Below are 23,622 nucleotides of genomic sequence, written 5' to 3'. Positions count from 1 at the left end.
TCGGGTGTCTATCTGAGAGTGGGGAAAGTTTCTTCTTTTTTTTGTGGATGGAGGTCTTCGTTAGGTATGGTCTTTGTTAGCGCTGAAGTGTCGGTCTTCAGCAGGCAGAATCTCCGTCTGTTACGAAGGATGTAAACATGCTGGGCCTGACGGATGTCTGCTTTCCACGCGACTGAGGAATCCCTAGAAAGAGTGTGCCACCTCCACGAGAAGGGGGTGATCCGAGAGACCTCAGCTCTCAGAGGCGCCATGTGTTCTGCCGGTTCCTTGCATCTGGTCCCGCAGTGTTTTCCCACCCGCGGGAGGATGCCACAGTACCTGATTAGAAAACATTCTTTCGGTTGTTTGTAAAAATAGCTTTTAATAAGTCACATGTTCTTAGATCAACGTTACATTCTTATTTAATCAAATATTTAAGCATATATTTGGTGTGGTGTCAAGATGTCATTTCACTTAACTGAATGTCCTTTGTATGTCATCAGAAACTGGAGTTTCATGGGGAAAATATGCAAACTCCACGCACAGGTGGGAATCAAACCCCCACTTAACCATCAATATAACATTCCATGGAAATTAAAAAAAAATGTAGGAAGGCAATTGTTAGAACAGGGGATTGAAGTCTTTCTCTTTGGATTCTCAAGGTGGTTAACATTTATTAAGCCAACACAACGTATGTTTGAGAGAGCAGAGTGTAATGCTCCCTGGGGGATTTCTCAAGGGTTCAATGGTGAAATGACTCTGCCAGCCACAGGATTTAAACCAGTGACGTTCTGATCACAAGATCAGTAGCCTAACCACTGAGCCTCACGCCGCCTCCAGAATTAACAGTCCAAGTCTGTCACTGAGAGAGTTCGCCATCCCTCAGAGGTAATGCAGCAATATGCAGGGAAACGAGGCGAGTGGGGATAATGAAAGATGTTTGCAGGAGCATTTTGCGTCAGTGTAGGAAGGATCAAAGCCTGAGAAGCAGGATGGGGGGGCGCCACCCTCCTCCCGTATCATAACAAGCCATTGCTGTATGGGAATTCAATTAGAGCATCTTCCACAAGATTCAACAAATTTATTTTGAGTTGATCAGCGCTGCACATTTAATCTGCATCTAGATGCAAGTCGGGGTAAGAAGTCACTGTCTGAAGCTTTCCAGGAACAGACTAAACTAAGCCTGAGTCTAAGGATACAGCAATTACTGCTCCCGTTTGTAATGGCGACAAAACCAGACCATCTGTCACTGCAGATTTGCTGTTTTAAGGCTTAACAATATAATCTACAACATGAATGCTATGTGTGGCTGTAATATTTTAACTTCTGACCTGATGGAAAGTGCTGAGAGATCAGTAGGATAGAATATGTAAGTAGACTCACATCTATGAATGACTAGGTACCGCTACAGGAGACCAGTCTAGGTACCGCTACAGGAGACCAGTCTAGGTACCTCTACAGGAGACCAGTCTAGCTTGTAATTGTGTTTCTGTTCATTAGACTGTCTGTGTTTTTCTACTTGAGGAATTTGCCAATCTTACACCGGCTATACTGTCCTGTTCGCTTTCACCTTTGTCCGGATGCCTGAATGAAGGCTGTCGTATCTCTCTGAGCCGAATCTGTTGTGAATTTCAGGTTTCTCTTCACTATCCGCACATTAATTATCCAAATCGAAAGACCCAGTCGGCCTGTTCAACTCTTTGTCGGCCCGTTGCCGTCAGCATCAAATTTTTTTGATATCTGACGTCAGTTCAGGATATTTAAAAAATGTGTGTCTATTTTGTTTCCTGACTTACTTTGCTGGCTCTCTGTCATATGGCCATATATAGGGGCCAGATCAGCTGGGCTCTCCAGATTGTCATGAGTAGGTCTTACTGACTCATCCAGTCCTGCCTGGTAAAGTGCTCAAGACAGCATAAATGAGTCATAAATAATTAAGTGGCATATTTTCTGAAACAGAAACCAGACAAAGGCAGTTATCTACTTTAAGGTGAAGCTCATTTCAAAGCTCTTCTTTTGAGTGCTTGCGAGTCGTCCTGTTCAGAGGGCATCAACTTTTAAAACCATAACGACCTCTGAGCAGGACTGTATTTTACACATGAAATCTTGGGAAGCATTCTTGCTTATTTAATTTTTTGCATTATAGACACGCAAGGACCCAATGATACAAATAAATATTTATTTATGAATTTGAAGTAGTCTATCACCTGCCCTGCCATGTGCTTGAAACTAGCCTATGGACCACGTTCACTGTCCCTCACGCGATGCCGTCCTCCTTTGGTGGCAGGTGCGGTGCAGTTCTGCATAGGCTATGGCCACCCGTTTGACACAACATGTCCTGTTTCTATGGCAGCACTGACAGCAAGCTATGGCACACTGCCGGGCAGGTGGGCCGCAGCGCAGTCAGGCGCTGACGTCAGGCGGCGATGATTTTATGTCACTCTCAAACAAATAAATCACGGCCTGTGACAAGAACACAGTGTATCCGGTGGGGCCCGACATCGTCCCCGTAAGTGACATTCACGATGTTGCCGTGTGGTTCTGTTTGCAGGGGGGACACTTCACGTGGGATGTCCTCTCACTCCTTACTCATGTCTCAGATGGCAGACTTCTGACTTCAAAGGAGACAAAATTATAGCCAGTTACTAATAACCGAGTTGTCAGCCAAAGAATGTGCATGAAAATAAACCGGTACACGTCAGGTGTGGAAATGCGTATTCTGTTGTAGATATGTTCCTGTTGCAGGCGTGAATGAGGCCCTCGACGCACGAAAACAAAACTTCTTTTGGCCCGATGTATTTAAGTTTTTGTAGTATATAGTAAGCTCCACACGTAAAACCTAGAATGGAGTACTTCCAGTTTTTTGAGGGACTGTGCAGGGGCTGGATCAGGGATTTATTTGAAAATGTGTCATATTGCTTAAAATGATGCATCCTTTTCATAAAAATAACTGAGAGTGCATGTGTGTCAGGATACTGGCTGGCCCAATGAACAGAGTGTACCAACACGTCAGCATGCAATAGAAGTTTAAAGTTTTGCCATCAGAATGAAGTCCTGATCTATCCAACAGCATTACACAAGATCCATACTGGCGTGCAGTGGTCAAAATAACCAAGTACAGTTAACTTTCTCAGCACTTATCACAAGAGAATTGTTGCAGTAGATGTTGTTCATATGCAGTATATTAATGAATGAAGAATGGTTATAGTGGCATAGAAAAAAAAAACTGAAAATGTCTGTGGCCTTTGAGTCTTAAAAAGAGTATTGAACACGCAGAAAGATATGGAAAAATATAATACAAACAATGTGATAAATTCCAATGTGATAAATTAAGCAGACCATTGCTAAACTTAATTGGATATTCAGGCTATCAGTGGTTGGCCTAAGTGTGAGTGATTCATGTCTTGGAAGGTCTCAGCACAGCAGGCTTTAGGTTTCATTATGCTTAGAAGTGAGGGTATGGAAATATCAAGCCCTTTGATTGGCTTGAAGGTATGGAAATATTAAGCCCTCTGATTGGCTTGATTTACACCTATCATAACGCTCTTCCTCTATGTTCTTCAAGGCATTATTCTCTTTTTTAATCTTATTATTAAATGTGAGATAGTGTGGCTTTGAAATTATTGCATTTGTGACAAAATACTGCGACAAATCAGACAGGGATAGCAGACCTGCAAGATGGAGAGCACATTATTGTCACAAGCTGCATAGCTCTTACGAGGTATAAAGTGGGAATTCTGTTGATCTTAATGCATTGTTATTGTTTCAATTATTTGGGCTAAAAATTATTTTGGCTAAAAATACTAAATTTAGCTGAGTTAATATTCAACATAAATTGCCTGGCAGTTACTGATACTCCTGCTTTACTATTTTTCTCTATATTATTACATCAGTAGAATCAAATACGTTTTGACAGACATTTATAGATGTACTGTGTACATAACAGTGATGAAAGGCATATCATGTTGGGAAAAGAAGGTCCCACACAAAAGCAGGAGATACTCGCACTTTGTGAGTTGTTAAGCTAGGGTTACACCAACTGGGTGATCCGTACCGTGCCCGAGGACATTTGACCCCAAAGTTTAGTTTGTTTGACTGTCCTCTGATTGTTCCAGATTCTGCTTGCTCATGGTACATTAATCCATGCCCAGGGCCAGTTCCGTTGGACTGAGGTACGGTATACATACGGTGTGAACGCTAACCATGCCCGAGCATGGAACAGAGGCATGATGTCAATGATGCGACTGGCACGCGCTTACACACATATACACTGTGCATGAGCCGTACCTGAAAGGAATGGATCGGGTTGGCTGTACAGATCAGGTTGCGGCAAACATTTAACTAACACGGTGCCAGAAGGATCACTTTGGTCTACGGCACAGGTGCAGTGTTTGCTGCGAATTGGGCAAACGAGAGTATCCAGGAACAACTGAATGCAGCACACAAAAACTCTGAGATATGTGGTATAATACAATACTGTCTTTATACACGCAGCATGATTTAAATTAAAATCGCAATTGATAAATCCATGAGGATTATGTGCCATTGTGCCCAAAATGACCCCAAATAAGCCACATAATAAGGACATTAATCAAGATTTCCATTGTGCTGTGATAACACTTTTCTTCCTGTTTTCTTCAACATTAGAAGTCACAAGGTGAGGGCGAAAGCGTGCTTCAGCCCAGAACGTTAAGCGCAATGTGAGCGCAGACCAGTAGTGCGGGGGACAATTATCCATGGTATGAGGCAACTGGGCTAAGTGTGAGTACACGCTAACAGAGAACAGGAAATCCAAAATATCAAGACCATAAACTAAAATTCATAATTCCAATCGAAAGTCAAAGCCAAATTCTAAGCTGAAGGAAAAGTCACTATCATGTTGTTTGACCAGAATCTACGACCAAACTCTGCTCTCTGTATCCTGCTGGTCTTCCGTTATCTAGAGAAGTAGCCAGTTCTTTCCTTGAAGGAGGCAGGACGTCCTTACTTAAGATGTACAAAAATTGTCAAATCAAGCCCCAGTGACCAGGGGTCATATTAGTAATCACCATAGACTTTTGTAGGTTACACGCAGAGGGCCGCCTTATTATCTTATAAATATTGACGTTACAGGGCTAAAAACTGCTAACTCGATGTTGGTGACATCACCACCACTGGCTTTCACTGTTGACAGGCAAGATTCATTTGTATCTCATCCAAGAGACTTCAGTGACCAAGGCCCATCTGTTTACAGGAAACAAGCTCTCTTGCATGCCAGAGTTTAGTGTGCCATAGCATGTGTGCCTTATGCAAGATTTAGTAATTGTGCATGCTTCGCATTCCCTGAAGGGAGTTAATAATGCTTAGAGGCATGGTAAAGCCAAAGCTCTCTCCAGACTGATGTGTAACATGTTTTCATGGGACAGAAATCCATACACACTTCAGTCTGCTGCTTTGGGGACTTTTGTTGCTCTGTATACTGACATAACAGAGCAGGTTTGTCCAATGTGCCTGTCATATTAAGTGTCTTTGGGTTGTGCGTTTTGGGCTGGTCTTAGACAGAGTTATCTCAGGACAGTCTGAGAAACACAGGACTGAAAATGGGCTTTGCACAACAGTGTACTTAAGAGGAGAGACCCTTTCACCTGGAGACTGTGGCCTTGGTTACAAAATTGAATACAGAGGCACAGGATGGGTGACTGATGACATTTCGTATTATACAGGAGATGCAACTGCGGGCAAAAATTATAGAATCGCCACACTTAGTGAATGTTCATCTCTCAAATTAAATAAAATAATTTTAGTTAATGACATATTTCTGTCTTGATCAAGTAGAGGAAAAAAAATGGAATCATCAAGTAAGAAAAAACACAATTATTACTTTGTTGCTCCTCCTCGGGCTTTTATGACGGCCTGAATTCTTGGAGGCATGAAAAACTATTTTCTACATCAAGCTACAGTAGTTCTGTCGTTCTCAAATAGCAGTTGAAAGATCAGCTTTGCAGGATGAGGCCTTGTCATGGATAAATTTTCCCATGTGACTGAGTTGATATACCTTTTCTGAAGAAGACCTTTACCACTCTTTGCTCTGTGGCAAGATTCATTATCATCCTGAAAAATGCCTATATCACCACCAAACCTATGTTTTATCGAAGGAATGAGGAAAGTGTCCAAAATTTCACTGTGCACCTGTGCATTGACTGATGAGGTAATGATTGCCATCTGCCCTGGTCCTTTATCTGACATGCAACCCCATATCATAAATGATTGGGAAAATTTGCTTGTTTTCTTCAGGCAGTCGTCTTTATATGTTTCATTAGAATGGCACCAGACAAAGGTTTTATATCACTTTTATCTAATCACCCACAGTCCATGACTGTTTCTCTTTAAGCCACTGTAACCTTGTTTTCTTCTGTTTAGGTGTTAGTGCTGCTATCCATTTGGGTTTTCTGTACGTAAATCCCATTTCATTTTTTTTTCTTAAAGTTCTGTCACAAACATTGACTCCTGTTCCTGCCCATTTGTTTCTCATTTGTTTTGTTCTGCATTTTCTATTCCAAATATTTCAAGGCATATTGCTTTGAGTTTTCTATCCTGACGCTTTGACGTCTTTCTTGGTCTATCTAGCCTTCCATTTTGTTTATAGCCGTACCAATTTTTTGACACAGCTGACTGGGAACAGCCAACATCTTTTGCCACACTCCGCTTTGGATTCCCTTCTTGATTATAATCCTTTCCATTGTTTCAGTTGACAGCTCTCTTGTTAAGGCCATGTGTCCTTTCAATTAGCCAAGTCTAACAGCTTGTTAATGTCTCTAAACACAGACTTTAAACTGCAAATTAATTTGCATGTTTACACTTGTGCTAGTATTTGTTTTAGAAATGCAATTTACAGGGTGATTCCATAGTTATGTTTTTTTTTTTACCTTGAGTGATTCCATAATGTTTTCCTCAACTTGATCTGGACAAAAATATGCCATTGATTATAATAATTTAAACATAATTTAATTTGTTTGAGGCATGTTTCATGAAGCCTGAATGTTTGACGCATAAACAAGAATTTTGTATCATATCTGTGATTTGTTCATGTGCTACAGAATAAAAACTCTGGATGAGCATCCTCTGAGTGTGGAGGTCTTTATGTTTCAGTCCACGAGGAAGAAAACAACGCCTATAATAATGAGCACATCTGTTTTCCGTGAAGTAAAGTTGAAACTTATGTGGCATCGCATCGTGGTGAAGCCGTGCCACACAGGCATCAAAGTATCTGAACTGGATTTACCTCAAGGAACCTTTTCATGTTCCAGTATGAAGCAATGTTCTGGTATCTTCTGAACGTTTCCACTGCTCATTAAAACCTTTTTTTTTCCCCATGTAACTCCTCCCCAAAATAAGCTCAAATAATGATTGGATTTCTTGTTTAGCTTGTATAATCAATACCTGTGATTTGCTGAATTATGGGAATCTTCTGAGAACCCATGGTGAGGAAGGCTTCTCTGTGGGCAGGATTTTCCAAAAGGGTCTTGATGACTTCTGTTGACATGGTTAAGTCCTTTTTTGATTGCCGATGAACACATCAAGTCTACAATACTTTATTTCACTGTAAACTGCAGGAATATTAGCAAATTCTGTTTTAATAATTTGGACTATACTTCGGTGGATTCTTTGATGTTTTATAGATACCGATTGGCTAGAGCAGTTAAAGGATTTTGGAGCTCACGGGAGTTTTACTTATACAATAATGTTTTGAGGCGGAACCAAGATTGGTTGGTCCGCCTCCTCTAATTGCTTGGACCTACCTCCTATACACTCTAATTGGTTATCTCTCTGAACCAATCATTTTTCGTGCTGCCCTCAGAACATTTTTGTGTAAGTAAAACTCCCATGTGTGAATTTGGAGCACACAGCTATGTGGGCAATGATGGGAACAGGCTCTCCTTCACTGAGTGAGACATTTACCCAAGTAGCTCAAAAGTTCTGCAGTTCAGGTGATGGATGTTTCTCAAGGGCCCTGCACAAGGGGCATTAATTAGTAGTCCACTGGTTATGAGCCCAACACTGACCACAACAGTATCTCTCCAGTTTAAATTCTGACTTTCTGGCTAGGCGTGACTATAGCCGTTTTTGGTCCTCCTCATAAATGAAGGTAGAAGTATGTAGCAGAAACAGAGACATAAATCTTGTTTTAAAATAAATGTATTGAGCTCTGCTGCCAGCATGTGTACTTTGCACTGGATGACCCTGTAAGTTTTGCGATCATTGCATCTTCATTTCTAACCCTTTTTCCTTTACAAGGCACCAAGCCTTTCAATGTAAGGCTACACTGCAAATCCGCCACACATTATGAATAATTAATAAAAAATATAGATTTATTAAGCCTTTATATTGTAATATGGTGCTGAATTCCTTTACAAATATATACAATTTACATGTTAAAACATTTCAAATAAATATTTGTTTTACTTTATATGTTTTGTTTTACTTTGAATGTGTACATTTTCTATACTTTTATATTAGTTTATAATGAAAGGAAAAGCCATATATATCAACAGGAATTTCTTTTTCTCCGGTCATAAATGCAAAAGCATTTCCTGATTGTCAAAGGCGGTCATACTCCCCATTGCGTGTGTTCTGCTGCGGGTGAATGCCTGTGCATACGTTACAGCATGTCTTTGGCTTCCAGTCCCTGGGGCAAGCATGCTAGCTGTCATTGGGCTGACGATAGATGCCCCCTGCAGAGGAGGGAGTTAGGAGGCAAGGGACCCGTGAGCTACGTGTGTGTGTTAGCTATTGGTCTGGATTTGGGGGGGTGCATAGAATCTGCTGTCCCAGTCCTCTTGATCTGAAAGTTAGTTATAAAAAGCATCAAAAGACATTTTAATGGAAGCATCTAGTATGTTATGTTTAGGTCTTTATTTGTTCTGCTGGTAAAATTGACAAAAAACTAAACTATACGTATATGTTGATTTTGTAGACATAATAGGGCAATAAAGCTTCATGCATATATATTTCGATTCACTGCTGTCTTTGTACTGGGATGCTTCTGAAATTGAGTTGATGATTTTGGAAAAGGATTTTTGTACTTTTAGGTATTAATTCTGTAAATGTTCTTTGAGAAATTCAGACTTCATTATTAAGTATGAATATTTTCTTATTTTACATGTATAATCTTTTTCTCAGATTTGAACAGTTTTGGTAAACTGTGTTTCGATCTTCAATTAATCAGTGTCTGGTAAACATGCATCTCTCGAAGTGATATGAGGTTATCTGCAGTACTTTCAAAATTCACTTTATTTGACTGACTTACCCTTTAGAAAGTGATTTCTCACATATTCCTTTGGAACCGTCTCAGCCACCGAGTTGAAAGAATTCACTAAGGCTTCGTGTCGTAATATAAAGTGCAGACAGTCAGACCATTAACATTTGATAAATGGCCTCATAACCTGTTGACTCATAAACAGTGGATGGAAATGAATGAACATAAGAACATAAGAACATAAGAACTATACAAACGAGAGGAGGCCATTCGGCCCATCGAGCTCGCTTGGGGAGAACTTAACTAATAGCTCAGAGTTGTTAAAATCTTATCTAGCTCTGATTTAAAGGAACCCAAGGATTCAGCTTGCACTACGTTATCAGGAAGACTATTCCATACTCTGACTACACGCTGTGTAAAGAAGTGCTTCCTTAAATCCAGTTTGAAATGTTCTCCCGCTAATTTCCACCTATGGCCACGAGTTCTTGTATTTGAACTAATGCTGAAGTAACTATTCGGTTGAACAGCATCCAAACCTGTTAGAATCTTATAGACCTGGATCATGTCCCCCCTCAGTCTCCTTTGCTTGAGGCTGAACAGATTTAGCTCAAATAACCTTTCCTCGTATGACATTCCTCTAAGACCAGGAATCATTCTTGTGGCCCTACGCTGCACCTTTTCTAAGGCCGCTATGTCCTTTTTAAGATATGGTGACCAAACCTGTACACAATATTCTAGGTGAGGTCTCACCAAGGAATTGTATAATCTTAGCATTACCTCCCTTGACTTAAACTCCACACACCTGGAGATGTACCCCAACATCCTATTGGCCTTTTTTATTGCTTCCCCACACTGGCGAGAATGAGACATGGAAGCATCAACATACACACCAAGGTCTTTCTCATAATCAGCTACCTTTATTTCAGTAGGTCCCATAAAATACCTGTACTTTATATTTCTGCTCCCTACATGGAGTACCTTACATTTGTCTATGTTAAATTTCATCTGCCAGGTGTCAGCCCAGTCACTAATTAAATTAAGATCCCGCTGTAGCTGCTGAGCCGCTAGTTCAGTATCTGCTACACCACCCACCTTGGTGTCATCTGCAAATTTCACCAGTTTACTGTATATATTGGTGTCTATATCATTTATGTAAATTAGGAACAAAAGTGGTCCTAAAATTGAACCCTGCGGTACCCCACTATGAACGCAGGCCCACTGTGACATCGAGCCTCTTATAACTACTCGCTGCTTCCTATCCGTTAACCAGTTATCAATCCAAGTCGCTACAGTTCCTAAAATACCTGTCGCTTTGAGTTTAAGTGAGAGCCTCTTGTGGGGAACAACATCAAAAGCCTTTTGGAAATCTAAATAGATGACATCATAGGCCTTCTTATCATCAACTTCCTGAGTAGCTTCCTCAAAAAACTCCAACAGATTTGTTAAACAGGATCTACCTCTCCTAAATCCATGCTGGCTATAGCATGATAGCAGTATTACGTAAAAGGAAAATGGCCACGTAAGATCTCTTAAATGTTTCTCCATCTTCATTGCTACAGTGCAGCTGTAGTTCCTGGGGTGGCGTGCAGCTCGCTGGACTGTGGCCCTGTGCCCATGATTGGAAGCTCGTGAGCTCAAATCCCATGATTGGCAAAGTATCACATGGTCCTTGACCTCAACTGCTGCAGGGATGCTGGATGATCCTGCTCTCTGAATCTCATTTGCGCGCTACTTTGGACAAAACCATTTAAAAATGTGTAATTGTGCCTTTAATTTAGATATACCAGCACGATCTCTATAGACATATTTCAGACACTTAATTTTCATGAGATTCATATAAAGGGAAGCATCATTATGAAGATATCATCTTACTTCAGGAGTCCTGGTGTTTATGGACAGGAGTCGGCCTTATCTAGAAATCTGGACTTCAGATTGGGGGTGTCCCTAATGCCTTGGGAGGAAAGTGAGCCTCACCTTACAGGGGAGGATCGATCGCAGGAAGTGGCCCATCCGACGTGGTCAGTGGGTCCCATCTGGGCCCAAAGTTGGTTTTGCTGAGTCGGGCTTAACGCTGGGAGGCTGCAGCTGTTTGTCACAGCTTGACTCGGGTGGAGTTTTGAAGCAATAATTGTCTTGTATTGGCTTCATTTGTTATCCTTTACTGCCTTGGAGGATTGTCTGCAGCGATGAACTGGCAGAGAGTGTCTTTAAGTCTGTTTCTTTATTCTTTTGGCTTCTTAGTGTTGTGATGATATTGTGAGTTTTTTTTTTTGGGGGGGGGGGGTGGGATTGTGTAAGAAATAACAAGGTCTGCTTCCTGGTTTTATATGGGTTCTCTCTTCAGTGGGATTTTGAAAAACAGCTTGTTGTTCCCTGGAAGAGAACAGCATATATGATACAGGTGGAACCAATAGTATTTTTCTCCATAAAGAGGTTGATGAATAACAGTCCGATACACTCAAAGGCCTTTGCACGCTCTGCTTGATGTCTCCCTTAGAATGAACTTCAGGTAAAGATTTATTATGGGTAATATAATTTACCATCTGATCACTATGTACTATGTTGATTTACCTTTTAAGAATAAACCAGTAGTGGGTAAGGAATTTAATGAGTACTTTCATCATCAACTGTCTTTTAAAATATAGCTTTATATAGTACCAATGTTACATTAAAGATACTTTAGATTTGGCATTTGCAATGTCATTAACAGAATTCTTTGAGTGAAGTATATGAATTTGTATATGAATATGAAGTAGATATTTCAGTTATGTAAAAATATTAGGTAATTTTTAGTCTTAGTTATACTTGACAAATTTGTTATTATTATTATTATTATTGTTATTATTAATATTATTATTTGGATAGAGATGACATGCTTTACTCAGACTACTAAAGCGCTTTAGGGGTGGCTTGTCCTCCCTGTCCAGATGTTGCATCATGCAGATCCAGCTGCTATGGTGTGTTTCAGGAGCAGCAGCAATGATCAGCAGACTGTCTCCATTCAGTTAGAGTTAAGTGCTAAACTGTGTGCTGAGTCCACGCCTCTCTCTCCCTCCCAGTGACTCTGCTGTTCTGCATTTGCTCCCACTGGAGTCTTTGCTAGGTCTGATTATCCTCAGCTGGAACGGTTTAAAGATGCCAACTCAGATAACCCTGGGACAGAAACCATAAAGCACGCTTTTTATGTGAATAGGAAAACTCAGTGTTAGGTGGATACTGATGATGACAGACAGTACCTCCTGCTTTCCTGTTGCCTCTGTGATCGTGATTCGGGTTAAAGCTTGTTCATTCACGGAATTATATCTGCATATTCCACAGTTCGTCTTGCACAGAAGTGTCATCACAACTGTTAAGAAATTCATTCTAATATTACTACAGCAATAGAGCTCTCATCCATCGCAATACATTAAACCTGGAGGTTCACAAATTAATATTTAAATTCTGATTGGGCTTTGAAGGTCTTGGAGACGACCTTGTGCACAACGAGACGCCTAACGTCGTCGAGCAAACACTGCCAGCCTTTAGCAAAAGAACAGCTTCCATCCTTACTGGAATTACAGACGGAGCAGGAACTCAACTTTCCACTCTGTCCTCTAGAATTTACCATGAAGGTCCAGTGATGTTTAGATCTGGTGATTGATGAGACCCTGAGATGCGTTTGACTTAACCATGGTGTTTATAAAACCACTTTTGAACTTTTAAACCTGTATTTATGGGGACATAAAAATTTTGGCATATATAGGAATTTTTACACCAGAGAGTGCACAGGGTCCTTTAAAATGACTTCATAGACCCTGGCTATTTTGCAGCGTAATCAATGGACCCAGTGCCTTGTATGCAATGGCAGCCCATAATATTACAGGTCCAGCATTGTGTCTAACAGTTGCCAGCAGATACTGTGGGTTGGAGGCATCGTTTGGCTTTTCCTAAAGCAAGCACGTCCAGATGAGTAACATATGAGTCAGCAGACCATGTCGTTATATCCTATTGCTTGGGGGTCCAGGTCTTCTGCTCTTTATACCATGTTATGCCTCTCTGTGCGTTTGCCGTAGAGGCAGGAGGTCTCAGAACAACAGCCCTGTCATGAGTAAAAGGCTTGTGAGGCACATGACGTAGTTGTTGTTCAGACTGAGTCATTGAGATGTTGATTCAATTCTGTGGTAATTTATGGGGCCGCAGTTTGCTTGCATCGAGCAATTATCCTGTTAAGTGTCCATCTACACTTGTCAGCTTTGACTCGGAATAACTGGCCCTCGTTGCCCATGTAAGTCGCTCACATTTAGAACATGTTGTGGTGATTTTCAGCCCTGCCTCCAGCCATGTTAAGTCATTTTGCAGCTTTTGTGACTAACACACCTGCTCTTCGGCCCTTTTCAGCACTCCGATAGCCCCTCGTGTTGTTACTGAAAGTCACATGTCTAGCTGCTGACTCCATGCCAGACACATGCTTCTTGGCTTAACATGAGTAGCTGTGTATGTAATCCAGTGCCTTCAGAGTCACTGTCCTTTTCCTCCGTCGATGCACGCAACCCCTAAATGCCAATTAAATTTGAAGAAAAGGGTCCAGCGGAGTTTTTGCACAGGTGCATAAGGTTTATCAAACAGGTCCTGAGGCAGATGTCAGTGGGGAACCTTAATAAAACAAAACAGATATAAAAAGAAGGTGGAAGGAGAAACAGAAAAGTCTAGGCTTTCATTTTCTCACAGGAAATGGTCTGTTTTATATATATATATACACACACACAAACACACACACAAACACACAAACCGACATACAATTATCTAGTAATGCTCCTGAAAGCAGTCAGTTGAAGCTGGAGTGTCGTCCTGCCGTTCGCTAATCGCTGCGGCCCTGTCAGGCAGCCGTAAACAGGATGCTGATGCCCCTTGGCCTTTCATCACCCTGGCGTCTCCGCCCAGCTCTCAACGGCTTCGCTTGAACCGTTTTGGCTAAAAGCAGCAAGGCTTGTGCTGGGACCTGACTTAGCCAGCTTGACTTAGCCAGCTTGACTTAGCCAGCTTGACTTAGCCCAATGCCAGCTTGCTTTTTCTTTTCCTTAAAGCACTCTCCGTTTTATTGAATGTATTATAATATGGGTCATGCTACAGTAGTGCTAAACATTGGAGGCTTATATATGTATTTAATATTTTTTTGAAATATTTACAATTTTTTATGTTTTTCTTGGAATGTTACACAATCTCCACCTTTGGTGCAATGAAATCTAATGGAGTATTTTCAGAATTAGATTAAATGTATAACCACTAAATCATAACCAAAATAGTTTTCCTAATAATAAATTTTACTATGTATGTTTTTGTGCGTTGGGGAAGGTAAAAGAGAGATATTAGGAGTTATAAATGAAAGACAACAGGAGGAGGAGCAAAGGAGAAAGTTAACTGGGATGGGTATATTGGCTCTTATTTGGCCAGGATATCCCTGTATCAAACCAGTTCCCAGTGAGGCACCCCATATACCCCACAGACCCCAGCAGCCTGGACTCACTGTGCACCGTGAGCAGGCCAGAGGGAGAGACATGAAGACCCCCAGGACAATGTCCCACCCATGACACCCCCACCCCAGACATACCACACCCCCCCTGTCAACCGGCAGAAGCAGAGTATGCAGGGTGGCCCAGTCCCGCATGGGAGAGATCAGTAGGTGAGAGGGTGGTCACTTGGGCCACCTCCCCAGACCAGCCCAGTGGGCCACCCCAGGTGCACTGGGTCACCCCCCTCACCCAGAGGTACTGGGCAAAAGAGCCAGCCACTGAACCCCAGACAGGGAGCGAAACTAGGATCTAACGGAGGTGACAGGACTGAGGGACTAGTGAAGCCCATACTACATAGAAGGGGCAGTAGGGGGATGAGAAGAGGAATGAAAGGAACAAAGAAAAGAAGGAAGAGTTTGAAAAATAAAGACAGGATTGTATTTATATGTGATTGTTGTGGATGATGAGAGCTGAGGCAATTGCCAAGAAACATATGTTGGTTAATTTATTTATTTATTTGTATACATGGCGATACACACAAGTGCACACACACACACGCGCACACACATAAACACACACAGGTATGTAATTATATCTTTGTGGGGACATTCCATTCATATTTAAGAGGAAAACTCTAACCCCAACATGACGACTTTAACTCCTCCCCAGCCCTAACCTTAACCACAAGTAACCAAACGAAATATGAGACTTTTGGCATTTTTAGATTTTTGATTGCATTCACAGATCTTTGTGGGGACCTGAAAAATGGTCCCCACTATGTCAAAAAAACAGGATTTTATTATATTGTGGGGAACATTTGGTCTGTGACTGCAATCAAAAAACTAAAAATGCCAGAAGTCTTGTATTTTGTTTGGTTATTAATTACTAAGGTTAGGGCTGGGTAGGGGTTAAGGTTGTCATACTTGACACTTGTGTGTGTGTGTGTGTGTGTGTGTGTGTGTGTGTAAGAACTATGTATTGTATGTTTAATGCCTTTGTAGGAATGCACCTAGCATTTAGCTCTGGCTAAGGTGGTGTAAAAATGCATTGTCCGTGAAGAGCAGTATGCCATTTTTCTTCAAAGCTGTAATTTTTCCCATAGATATGTATTCTATCATCAGACTAGTCCAGTGATTCAAAGTGAGTGTGCTTTTAGATTTCCAGTTTCGCAGAATTGCTTTTTTTGGCGATAGTTACAGAAATAAGTAAATTGTGCTTACGTTAGGTGTCTGTCTGTGTAAGATCTCCAAGCAAACAAAGTGGGGTTTTTTCTCCTGGATGCTGCGCGTCGAGTCTCTTTGGTTATCTCTTCGAATCCCCCAGTGAGGCTTTTCTCATGGATCCCCCTGCTGGGTGAATTCCTTGGAGCCAGAACAGCTTTCAGATGCTGGCTGTGCTCCTCCTGCTCTACTTTTCTAGGAAACTGTGAGCTACGCTTGGGCTGCATTTTCCTCAGTAAAGTCACTTGATTTGCCAGTGATGCCGAAAGGGCTTCCAGCAAGGGCGTAATAAACAGCTGGCTCTGGATAACACATTATAGCCCACAGACAAATCTCCACACTGAAGATGACATCTAAAGACTCATACCCTATGATATGTTACATAATGTGTTTATACCAAAATAGTTCCCAGTCAAGGTTCAGTGCTTTGAAAATGAGAAAATCTACAGATAAGCAGCAGAAGATCTACAGTAGATAGGTGTGTATCTTTGTTTCTTGTGCTGTGCTATTTTCATATTATTCTCTAGTCACACCTGCATGGACCATGATGCTAATTGTGGCTTCACTGATGCAGCTCCTTAGACTTCGTATGCTGACACTAGCCTGAGCTCCCATTGTTCATCAGTGCTTTGCTTCACAAACAAGCCCATAATCCAAATATGGCAGCGGCCAGATGCCATAATGCTGCTTGTACGGGTCCCCCAAACTACAGCAGAAATGCTGATTCACGTCCCTTCAATTAGGCCAAAGGACTGGGTGCCAGGAAAAGCCAGAGACACGCAGCCCCTGTCACCCACACGGCTGTAAATGTTACCTGTGATGTCTTGTTTCACGGGGCACCGGGCGAGGAAGCAGGACAGGAACCGGGGAAATCGGGTGAACACAGGGTTTAATTCGGGAAACCACACTCAGGAACATGAAAACAACGTCAATGACCGGACTGGGGAAACCTACTCTAACGCGGACTTAAATACACAAAACTAGAAACAGCTGATAACACAGGGATTCCACACGAGGTAGCGATGGGGGCGTGGCACACCGGAGGAGTGGCACGAGCGGACATGTGAGGCCTTTTTCAGTAACATTCTTGTGGCACTAAACAGAACTTCCATCTCTGTCTGAGCGACATCTGGAAAGTATGAATGTTTGCTGAAATTTATTCAGTTTTAACTGAAATCACTTTAAGCACACGTTTCATTTGTGCACTTGTGTGGTCCTGAATTTGAGCTTTTGCAACGCAAATGTACACTTGTAGTTTTTATACACAGTATGTAATTGTAGCCTTTCTTCAAACTTCTGCTCAGGTATCTCTGTTAATCAGCGCTTTCCATACAAAACCCACCAAAAACATTCTGCGGTTAAAGGCACACGGTGGCAATACTGAGCTGGACATCCGCGTTTGAAGTTACCGGTGTCCCTGAACATGAATGGAGGTCTCTCCAGTAAGCATGTTTTATGACAAAGCACAAGCCTTGCCAGCTGCTTGCTTACACGTACAGGTCAAGCACTTTGGCAGCCGGGACACTCCTCTGCTGGGAGGTCTCCTAAACGTCTAGACTATCCCAGCATAAATCGCACTTTCACAATGCAGTCATAAAAAATCAGTGCAGTCACTAAGGATTCATGGGAGTGATAGCAAGCAATACAGTTTCTAGAACCAAAATAGAATAAAAAAAATAAAAATTACTCATACAATATATGATAAAAAGCAAGTTGTAATTACTGAACGTCTTCCTTGGCATTGTAACTATCACTGTCTTGACTATTTTGATATTAAAATGCTTTAAAATTGTAGTACTGCCATTGCTGCCTGACGGCAGATATGAATCCGGCTGTCTGTTTATGAATTGCGCACATTCTCTCTGTCTTTCTGAATGTCTGGTGTCTTCCCATGAAAATCATTATGCGTACCCAACCAATTATTATTTGAATTCTGTGCTTTGCTGCATAATTTGCCTTAGTAGTTGGACAAAGCGGATAGAAAATGGGTGTTTTTTTCTTTATAAACTCCTTTTTTATCACAAGTCAGAAGAATAAAAAAATAAAAAAAGTTTAACAGGATGCAAGTTTATAAAGATCTGAGAAGAGACCATGGCAAATAGACACCTTAGACTGTATACAGCCATACTTGACCCTCCTTGGTGCGTTTCATACTCTGGGTTTTGCCCTTGTTAGTGCAGTCATGGGCTTGGCAAAGTTAAAGTTCTGGAAAAACCTGCATTAGAAGTTTGCAAATTACAGGAACCATTATGTGTTTGAATGAGGATGGAATAGATTAATCTAAAATAGTTTTAACTAGACCATAGTTTTAACTAGAGCTTTTGGAACGCAAATCCAAAGAAATGACATGGTACCAACATGGAATTTGCATTTCTCTAACATACAACCAATTTTCCCACAATCACTGCAACAAAAACCAAACATGACATATGTTCAAGCATAAATACAACGATATTGTCAAGGTTAAAGATGACATACATGTTTGGCATGTTTGGTACATAGTTGCCTGGAATGTGGACTGGACATTAGCTAGCCTAAAAGGTGTAGCTAAATATTTGCATTGTCCTATGGTTGTTTAGAAGACAGTCTCTGACAGGCGTACCCATGGAATTTAATGCACTTAGAAGATCATGATAGAAGATCTTCACTGGCAGATGTAGGATGACAAGACCCTCTGGAGAGACGATGGCATTAATGGAAACACTACAGCTCACATTTTTACTGTGTCGTCATTAAGGCCACAATATCCTATTGAAGTCTGTAGGCTTCACCCAGTCAGGGTGAGCAAACAGAGTCCTTTGTCTTGGTTGCTTAGCTTCTTTTTGAGCTCAGTAGACTATTTGTTAATATGCAACACCTAATCAACACCTGCACACTTCTGCCACTGTCTGCTGCAGTACTTGAAAATCTATGGCATATATTACAGCAGTAAAGTGACACTAGCCCAGTCTAAACAGACAAGAACCAACATTCTAACTTGAACACCTCCCCAAAATGACAAATGCATGTCTCAAACAGCAATGGCCTATGCTGGGACCCACACACAGTCCATGTGGGGAGCAAAAACATGGACCGACTGTAGGCTCCTGAGGACCAGATTGGGAAACACTGGTGTAGGCCAAGGCATGACTCATAAAAAGAACAATTTAATGTAGAATTCCTTTTTCCTATCTGTAACATAATCATAGGCCGTCCAATAAGGCATTAAGGAACACTGTAGGAGAGGCTGTCGACACAAATGTGGATGCCAATCTTACTATCACAGATTCATGCATGCCTACACCATTCTAACATGCTCTGTGGTCACAATAAGTTCTATCCCTTCAGCTGCCACTGAAGCAGCGTGTTCACGTGCTGTAGCTGATCATGTACCGGTGGATCATCATTTCTTGTGTGGACGTGGTTCTCCACAAATGACTCATAGAACTCAGCTGAGTACATTTTTGAGGCTTTGAACACACATGAACTCGAGGTGCCTGGTCTTCTGCCTGTCAGTATTGTCTTCTTTGACCAGTTACCCGTAGAGGATCAGGGTGGTCAGCTTAAGCCTCTGGCCACAGGGAACACAGACTAGGTGGCTAGGAAGGAATCGAGCACTGAGGAGATGATGAACTGAGGCAGGGCCAGGCAAACCCCATACAAAATCCAAGATGCTAAGTTAGTTCATAAAACCAGATATCTGTCGACAAGTGTAAACCAGAAGAAATCCAAACGGAACTGTGAAACTCAGATACTGGAAACAGAAGAAAAGAAAAACAGGAAAACAGATTGAGAAACCAGACCACCAAGACTGTGAAGTTACATGTGACCAAACCCCAGACTGAATGAACCAGAGGGGGCTTCTATGGAGTGATTGATTGATTGACTGCAGGTGTGACTCAGCATTGAGTGAAACCATCTGGAAGTGAATCCTGCCTGCAGAAGGTAACTTGTGTAGCAGAATCTAGGCTGGAAGTGACAATTTGAACAAACATCTTGTTCTTGTATCTTTGTAGCAGATTATCTTCCATGTTAACTGGATACCTTTATTTATAAATACTAACATATCTTCCAATCTTGTTTGGTCCATTTAAAAATTAAGCCTGGAGCATCAACTGAGACCTGAACCTTTTATTGTAACCCTTGTGCTACCTACTATCATGCTCCTTCTTATATGACATTTAATTTATACTTTCAGCTTATATACTGTCATCTTATTGCTTCAGGTCTCTTGTCGTTTGAATGGAAGCCTTGTACTATACACCATAGGTGGCAAACTTCCTCCACATTACATTGCTTGTCAGATTTACGCTGGGGGGGCACAGTGACGCAGAGATGGCAGGAAGGAAGAGCGACTTTATTTGGTGACAGAAATTGGGTGTCTCACACACTGTGAGTAGGTACAAGAATGCTGGTGTTAGAGGGGAATCATGGGGGCGTTTGGCCTGAAACACTACATCCCAAATCAGGCCGGGCTTCAGGATCTGGGTGCATTTTTTCTTTGCTCAATATTATGCAAGAATTAGCAATACGGCACAGCTGAATGAATGTTCTCGTCATCTGATTTTAGTAGTGCGATATTACAAGATATATTTTTCTGTTTGGTTTTTGATCCCTTTGTAAATATAAATGAATATAGGCAAGGGGCATCAGAAGCGTTTTGAATGTGGGGGGACACACATTCCCCCTCAGATTTAATGGCGGCGACGCCCATGATATAAGCTATGTGTTTAATGTCAGTGTTCTGTTGAAGTCTTACATGTCACTTATGATGAAATGGTGTGAAGCAGTGGTTCCCAACCCGGTCCTCAGGTACCCGCAGGGGAATCACCGGTATAAAGGGGATAAGCTGAAGCATTCTGTCATTATGTCTGAAGTAATAAGAAAGGGAAATAAAACTTGACCAAAAAAATGTGGCAAACTGAACAACCAAATAGCCTGATGGTCTCCCTGCTCTGGTGGATCCATATGTTACTCAGTACAGGTCAATACTGATATGGTGAGTGAGAGAATGGCCAAAAAGCACATTTTCTCTATATAAAAAATCAATCGAAATGTAACCTGTGATTATGTATATGCAGGATCAAGAATATCAGAGATTAATCATGAATGCATTCTTTAATTTTGAAGCTGCTCTTTGATGTCGTTTTTGTAATTGCAACATTTTACCAAACTGTTTACTGAAATTAACGGTTCAGTTATTCCTTAAAATGTGTGATTATTATTTCATACTGTGGCACATTTTATTACACAGATTTTTTTGGCAGTTCTGTTTTTCTTTAGTACAGGTTCTGAAAACCTCTGACCCACAGTCAGCTAATAATTCTTCCATAAGATGCTTGCGAGCGGCTTCATCCCCGCTTTTCATACACTGCTCATCAGCTCCGTGCTCAGCGGCAGACCCCATGATGACATTGGCAGGGCTGTGGGTGCATCCTCTGTCTGCTATGTCACTTTGTGTATATATAACTCATCGCGAGGAAACTCAGGCCTGTCTCTCGGCCCGTGATCTGACGTGCCGCTACAAGTGGAGTGTGTCCAGATGAGAAGAGCAGGCCGGGTGCTCATGGCTTGGGATCTGCGCAAATGGGACGTACGCAACAGCTATACATCAGGCATGTAGCCACGCAGTAAAATAACGGGTTTAACCCCACTGAAATGTTTTTTGTTGCTGATCAGGCACGTAACGAGAAAGACAAAATGAATCCCCTCAAAATTTGCTTCAGCCACCAAGTGAGCAAAATCTACCAAGGGCGACCTTTTCGTTGGGTCTCCGGAACCCCCCCTCCATTGCAGAAATTGATTTCTACTATACATTAAAATATAATAAAAAGGCAACATCAAGATACTTTGTCGTATGACTGTATACTTACGTTTACATTCAGTTTTGATTGAAAACATCAACATCTGAGAAACCTGCACAGAGACGGACGAGGCAATGTATGCAAAACGTCACTGATGTGCCATGAAGATCTGCGCCATGAAGATCTGCGCCATGAAGATATGCGCCATGAAGATATGCGCCATGAAGATCTGCGCCCACCCTCGCTGTGATCACAGGCTCCGGGGAACCCTGCTGAGATGGGTGTGTTACAGAAAGTGCGGGCAGGGTGTGCATGCGGGGGCTTCCACATTTCTGCTCCCGGGACCCACTAAAACAGATGGTTTGCTGATCTCTGGCCGCTATCTGAGATTGGTAGCTCTGGGAAGTGCACTGTTAATGCTTCATTTGACACCTGGGACTGTTCAGCTAGGGAACGTTCCCAAAGTTAAGATCAGTAGCCATGAAGCACAATGATAAGTGTGCTTGGAAGGGACCATATAGGTACCTACTGACGACATCATTTAATAAGAGACCAACACTGACCTGCACACGACAGAACCATGTCATCATACCATTTATGTATTTACTCCTTAATCTGCTTTATAACTTTGAGAAAAGTGAAAACCGCATGAATGAGTCACCACGCCATTGTCATGGACTGATAATATTCCCCCTTTATTTGTCATGGAGTCTTGCAGTAGTGATTAACAATGTGTAAAAACTGTCATTACACGTGAAACGTCAACAAGACGCCCATCGCCGTGCTTTTGAGTGAGAAAAATGTCAGGGAAGTGTTTTGTATCAGAAGAGTGAGTCAAATACATTATAACGATTAGTTTATGGCTTATTTTAGATATTTGACATTTAATGGTTTAAATGCTGTTGTATAGATGCCATTATTTTGCCAGTATTTTTAAGTTTACATTCAGTTTATGTGCCACATAGACTTTTGTTTTTTGTCCAGTCAATACAATGAAGTATGATGCTAATCAAATTAAGCCAATTCCCTGTTACCTCTTACCTCTCATGCAGAAATGCTCATTTTGCCTGAGATGCATATCGCCTCATGTCAGAAATCTCAGAAATAATAGGTGCAATTTTTCTTACATTTCTACATCCTGATTGTTTCACCAGTATTAAACAATATATATTCTTTATATATATATATATAAATATATATATTTTATATATTCTATATAAAATATTTAAATTAATTTAAAATGTCAATTTTTTTTCACTATATTACCTTTGAGGGCTATATGGAAATTTCCCTATAAAATAAGATTTTTAAGTATTTAATGTATCTACAAAAATGGTTAATCTTTTCATTCTGGAGCATATTTTCAAGCCGTGAAAACAAGATAAATGTTTAATAATATATTAAGCAGTGCAGCAGCTTCAGAGAGAACACTGCTGCCTCACACGGTTGTGTCTGTGTGTGTGTGTGTGTGTGTGTGCACGTGTGTGTCTGTGTGTGTGTGTGTGTGTGTGTGCACGTGTGTGTGTGTGTGTGTGTCTGTGTGTGTGTATGTGTGCACGTGTGTGTCTGTGCCTGTGTGTGTGTGTGTGTGTGTGTGCACGTGTGTGTGTGTCTGTCTGTGTGTGTGCGTGTGTGTGTGTGTGTGTGTCTGCGTGTGTGTGTGTGTGTCTGTGTGTGTGTGTGCACGTGCGTGTCTGTGCCTGTGTGTGTGTGTGTGTGTGTGTGTGTCTGTGCCTGTGTGTGTGTGTGTGTGTGTGTGTCTGTGCCTGTGTGTGTGAGTGTGTCTGTGTCTGTGTGTGTGTGTCTGTGCCTGTGTGTGTGTGTGTGTGTGTGTCTGTGCCTGTGTGTGTGTCTGTGTGTGTGTGTGTGTCTGTGTGTGTGTGAGTGTGTGTGTGTGTGTCTGTGTGTGTCTGTGT

The 23,622-nt window shown here is 41.6% G+C and overlaps 1 protein-coding gene across 4 annotated transcripts in view; it reads left to right on the top strand.

The window, feature by feature from the left end:
• Positions 1-23,622, top strand: part of LOC111857476 (ADP-ribosylation factor-like protein 15) — an 81,484-nt gene that overhangs the window by 33,449 nt on the left and 24,413 nt on the right. Inside the window, exons 5-6 of one of the 4 annotated variants that reach the window (XR_011984447.1) lie at positions 102-1,378; positions 1,429-3,032. The exons of 2 other annotated variants lie outside the window; for them this stretch is intronic. Coding sequence is in view for 1 of the 2 variants with exons in the window: in XM_023838387.2 (XP_023694155.1) it covers positions 102-176 (75 nt within the window). In the remaining variant the exon portion in view is untranslated. Of the gene's footprint in view, positions 1-101; positions 1,385-1,428; positions 3,033-23,622 lie in introns of those variants that run through there. One more of the 4 variants, XM_023838387.2, reaches the window with a different exon arrangement.

This window comes from Paramormyrops kingsleyae, chromosome 2 (genome assembly GCF_048594095.1).
Source record: "Paramormyrops kingsleyae isolate MSU_618 chromosome 2, PKINGS_0.4, whole genome shotgun sequence".
NCBI lineage: Eukaryota > Metazoa > Chordata > Actinopteri > Osteoglossiformes > Mormyridae > Paramormyrops > Paramormyrops kingsleyae.
The sequence above is the reverse complement of the archived record's forward strand: the minus strand, read 5'-3'. Positions and strand labels throughout refer to the sequence as shown.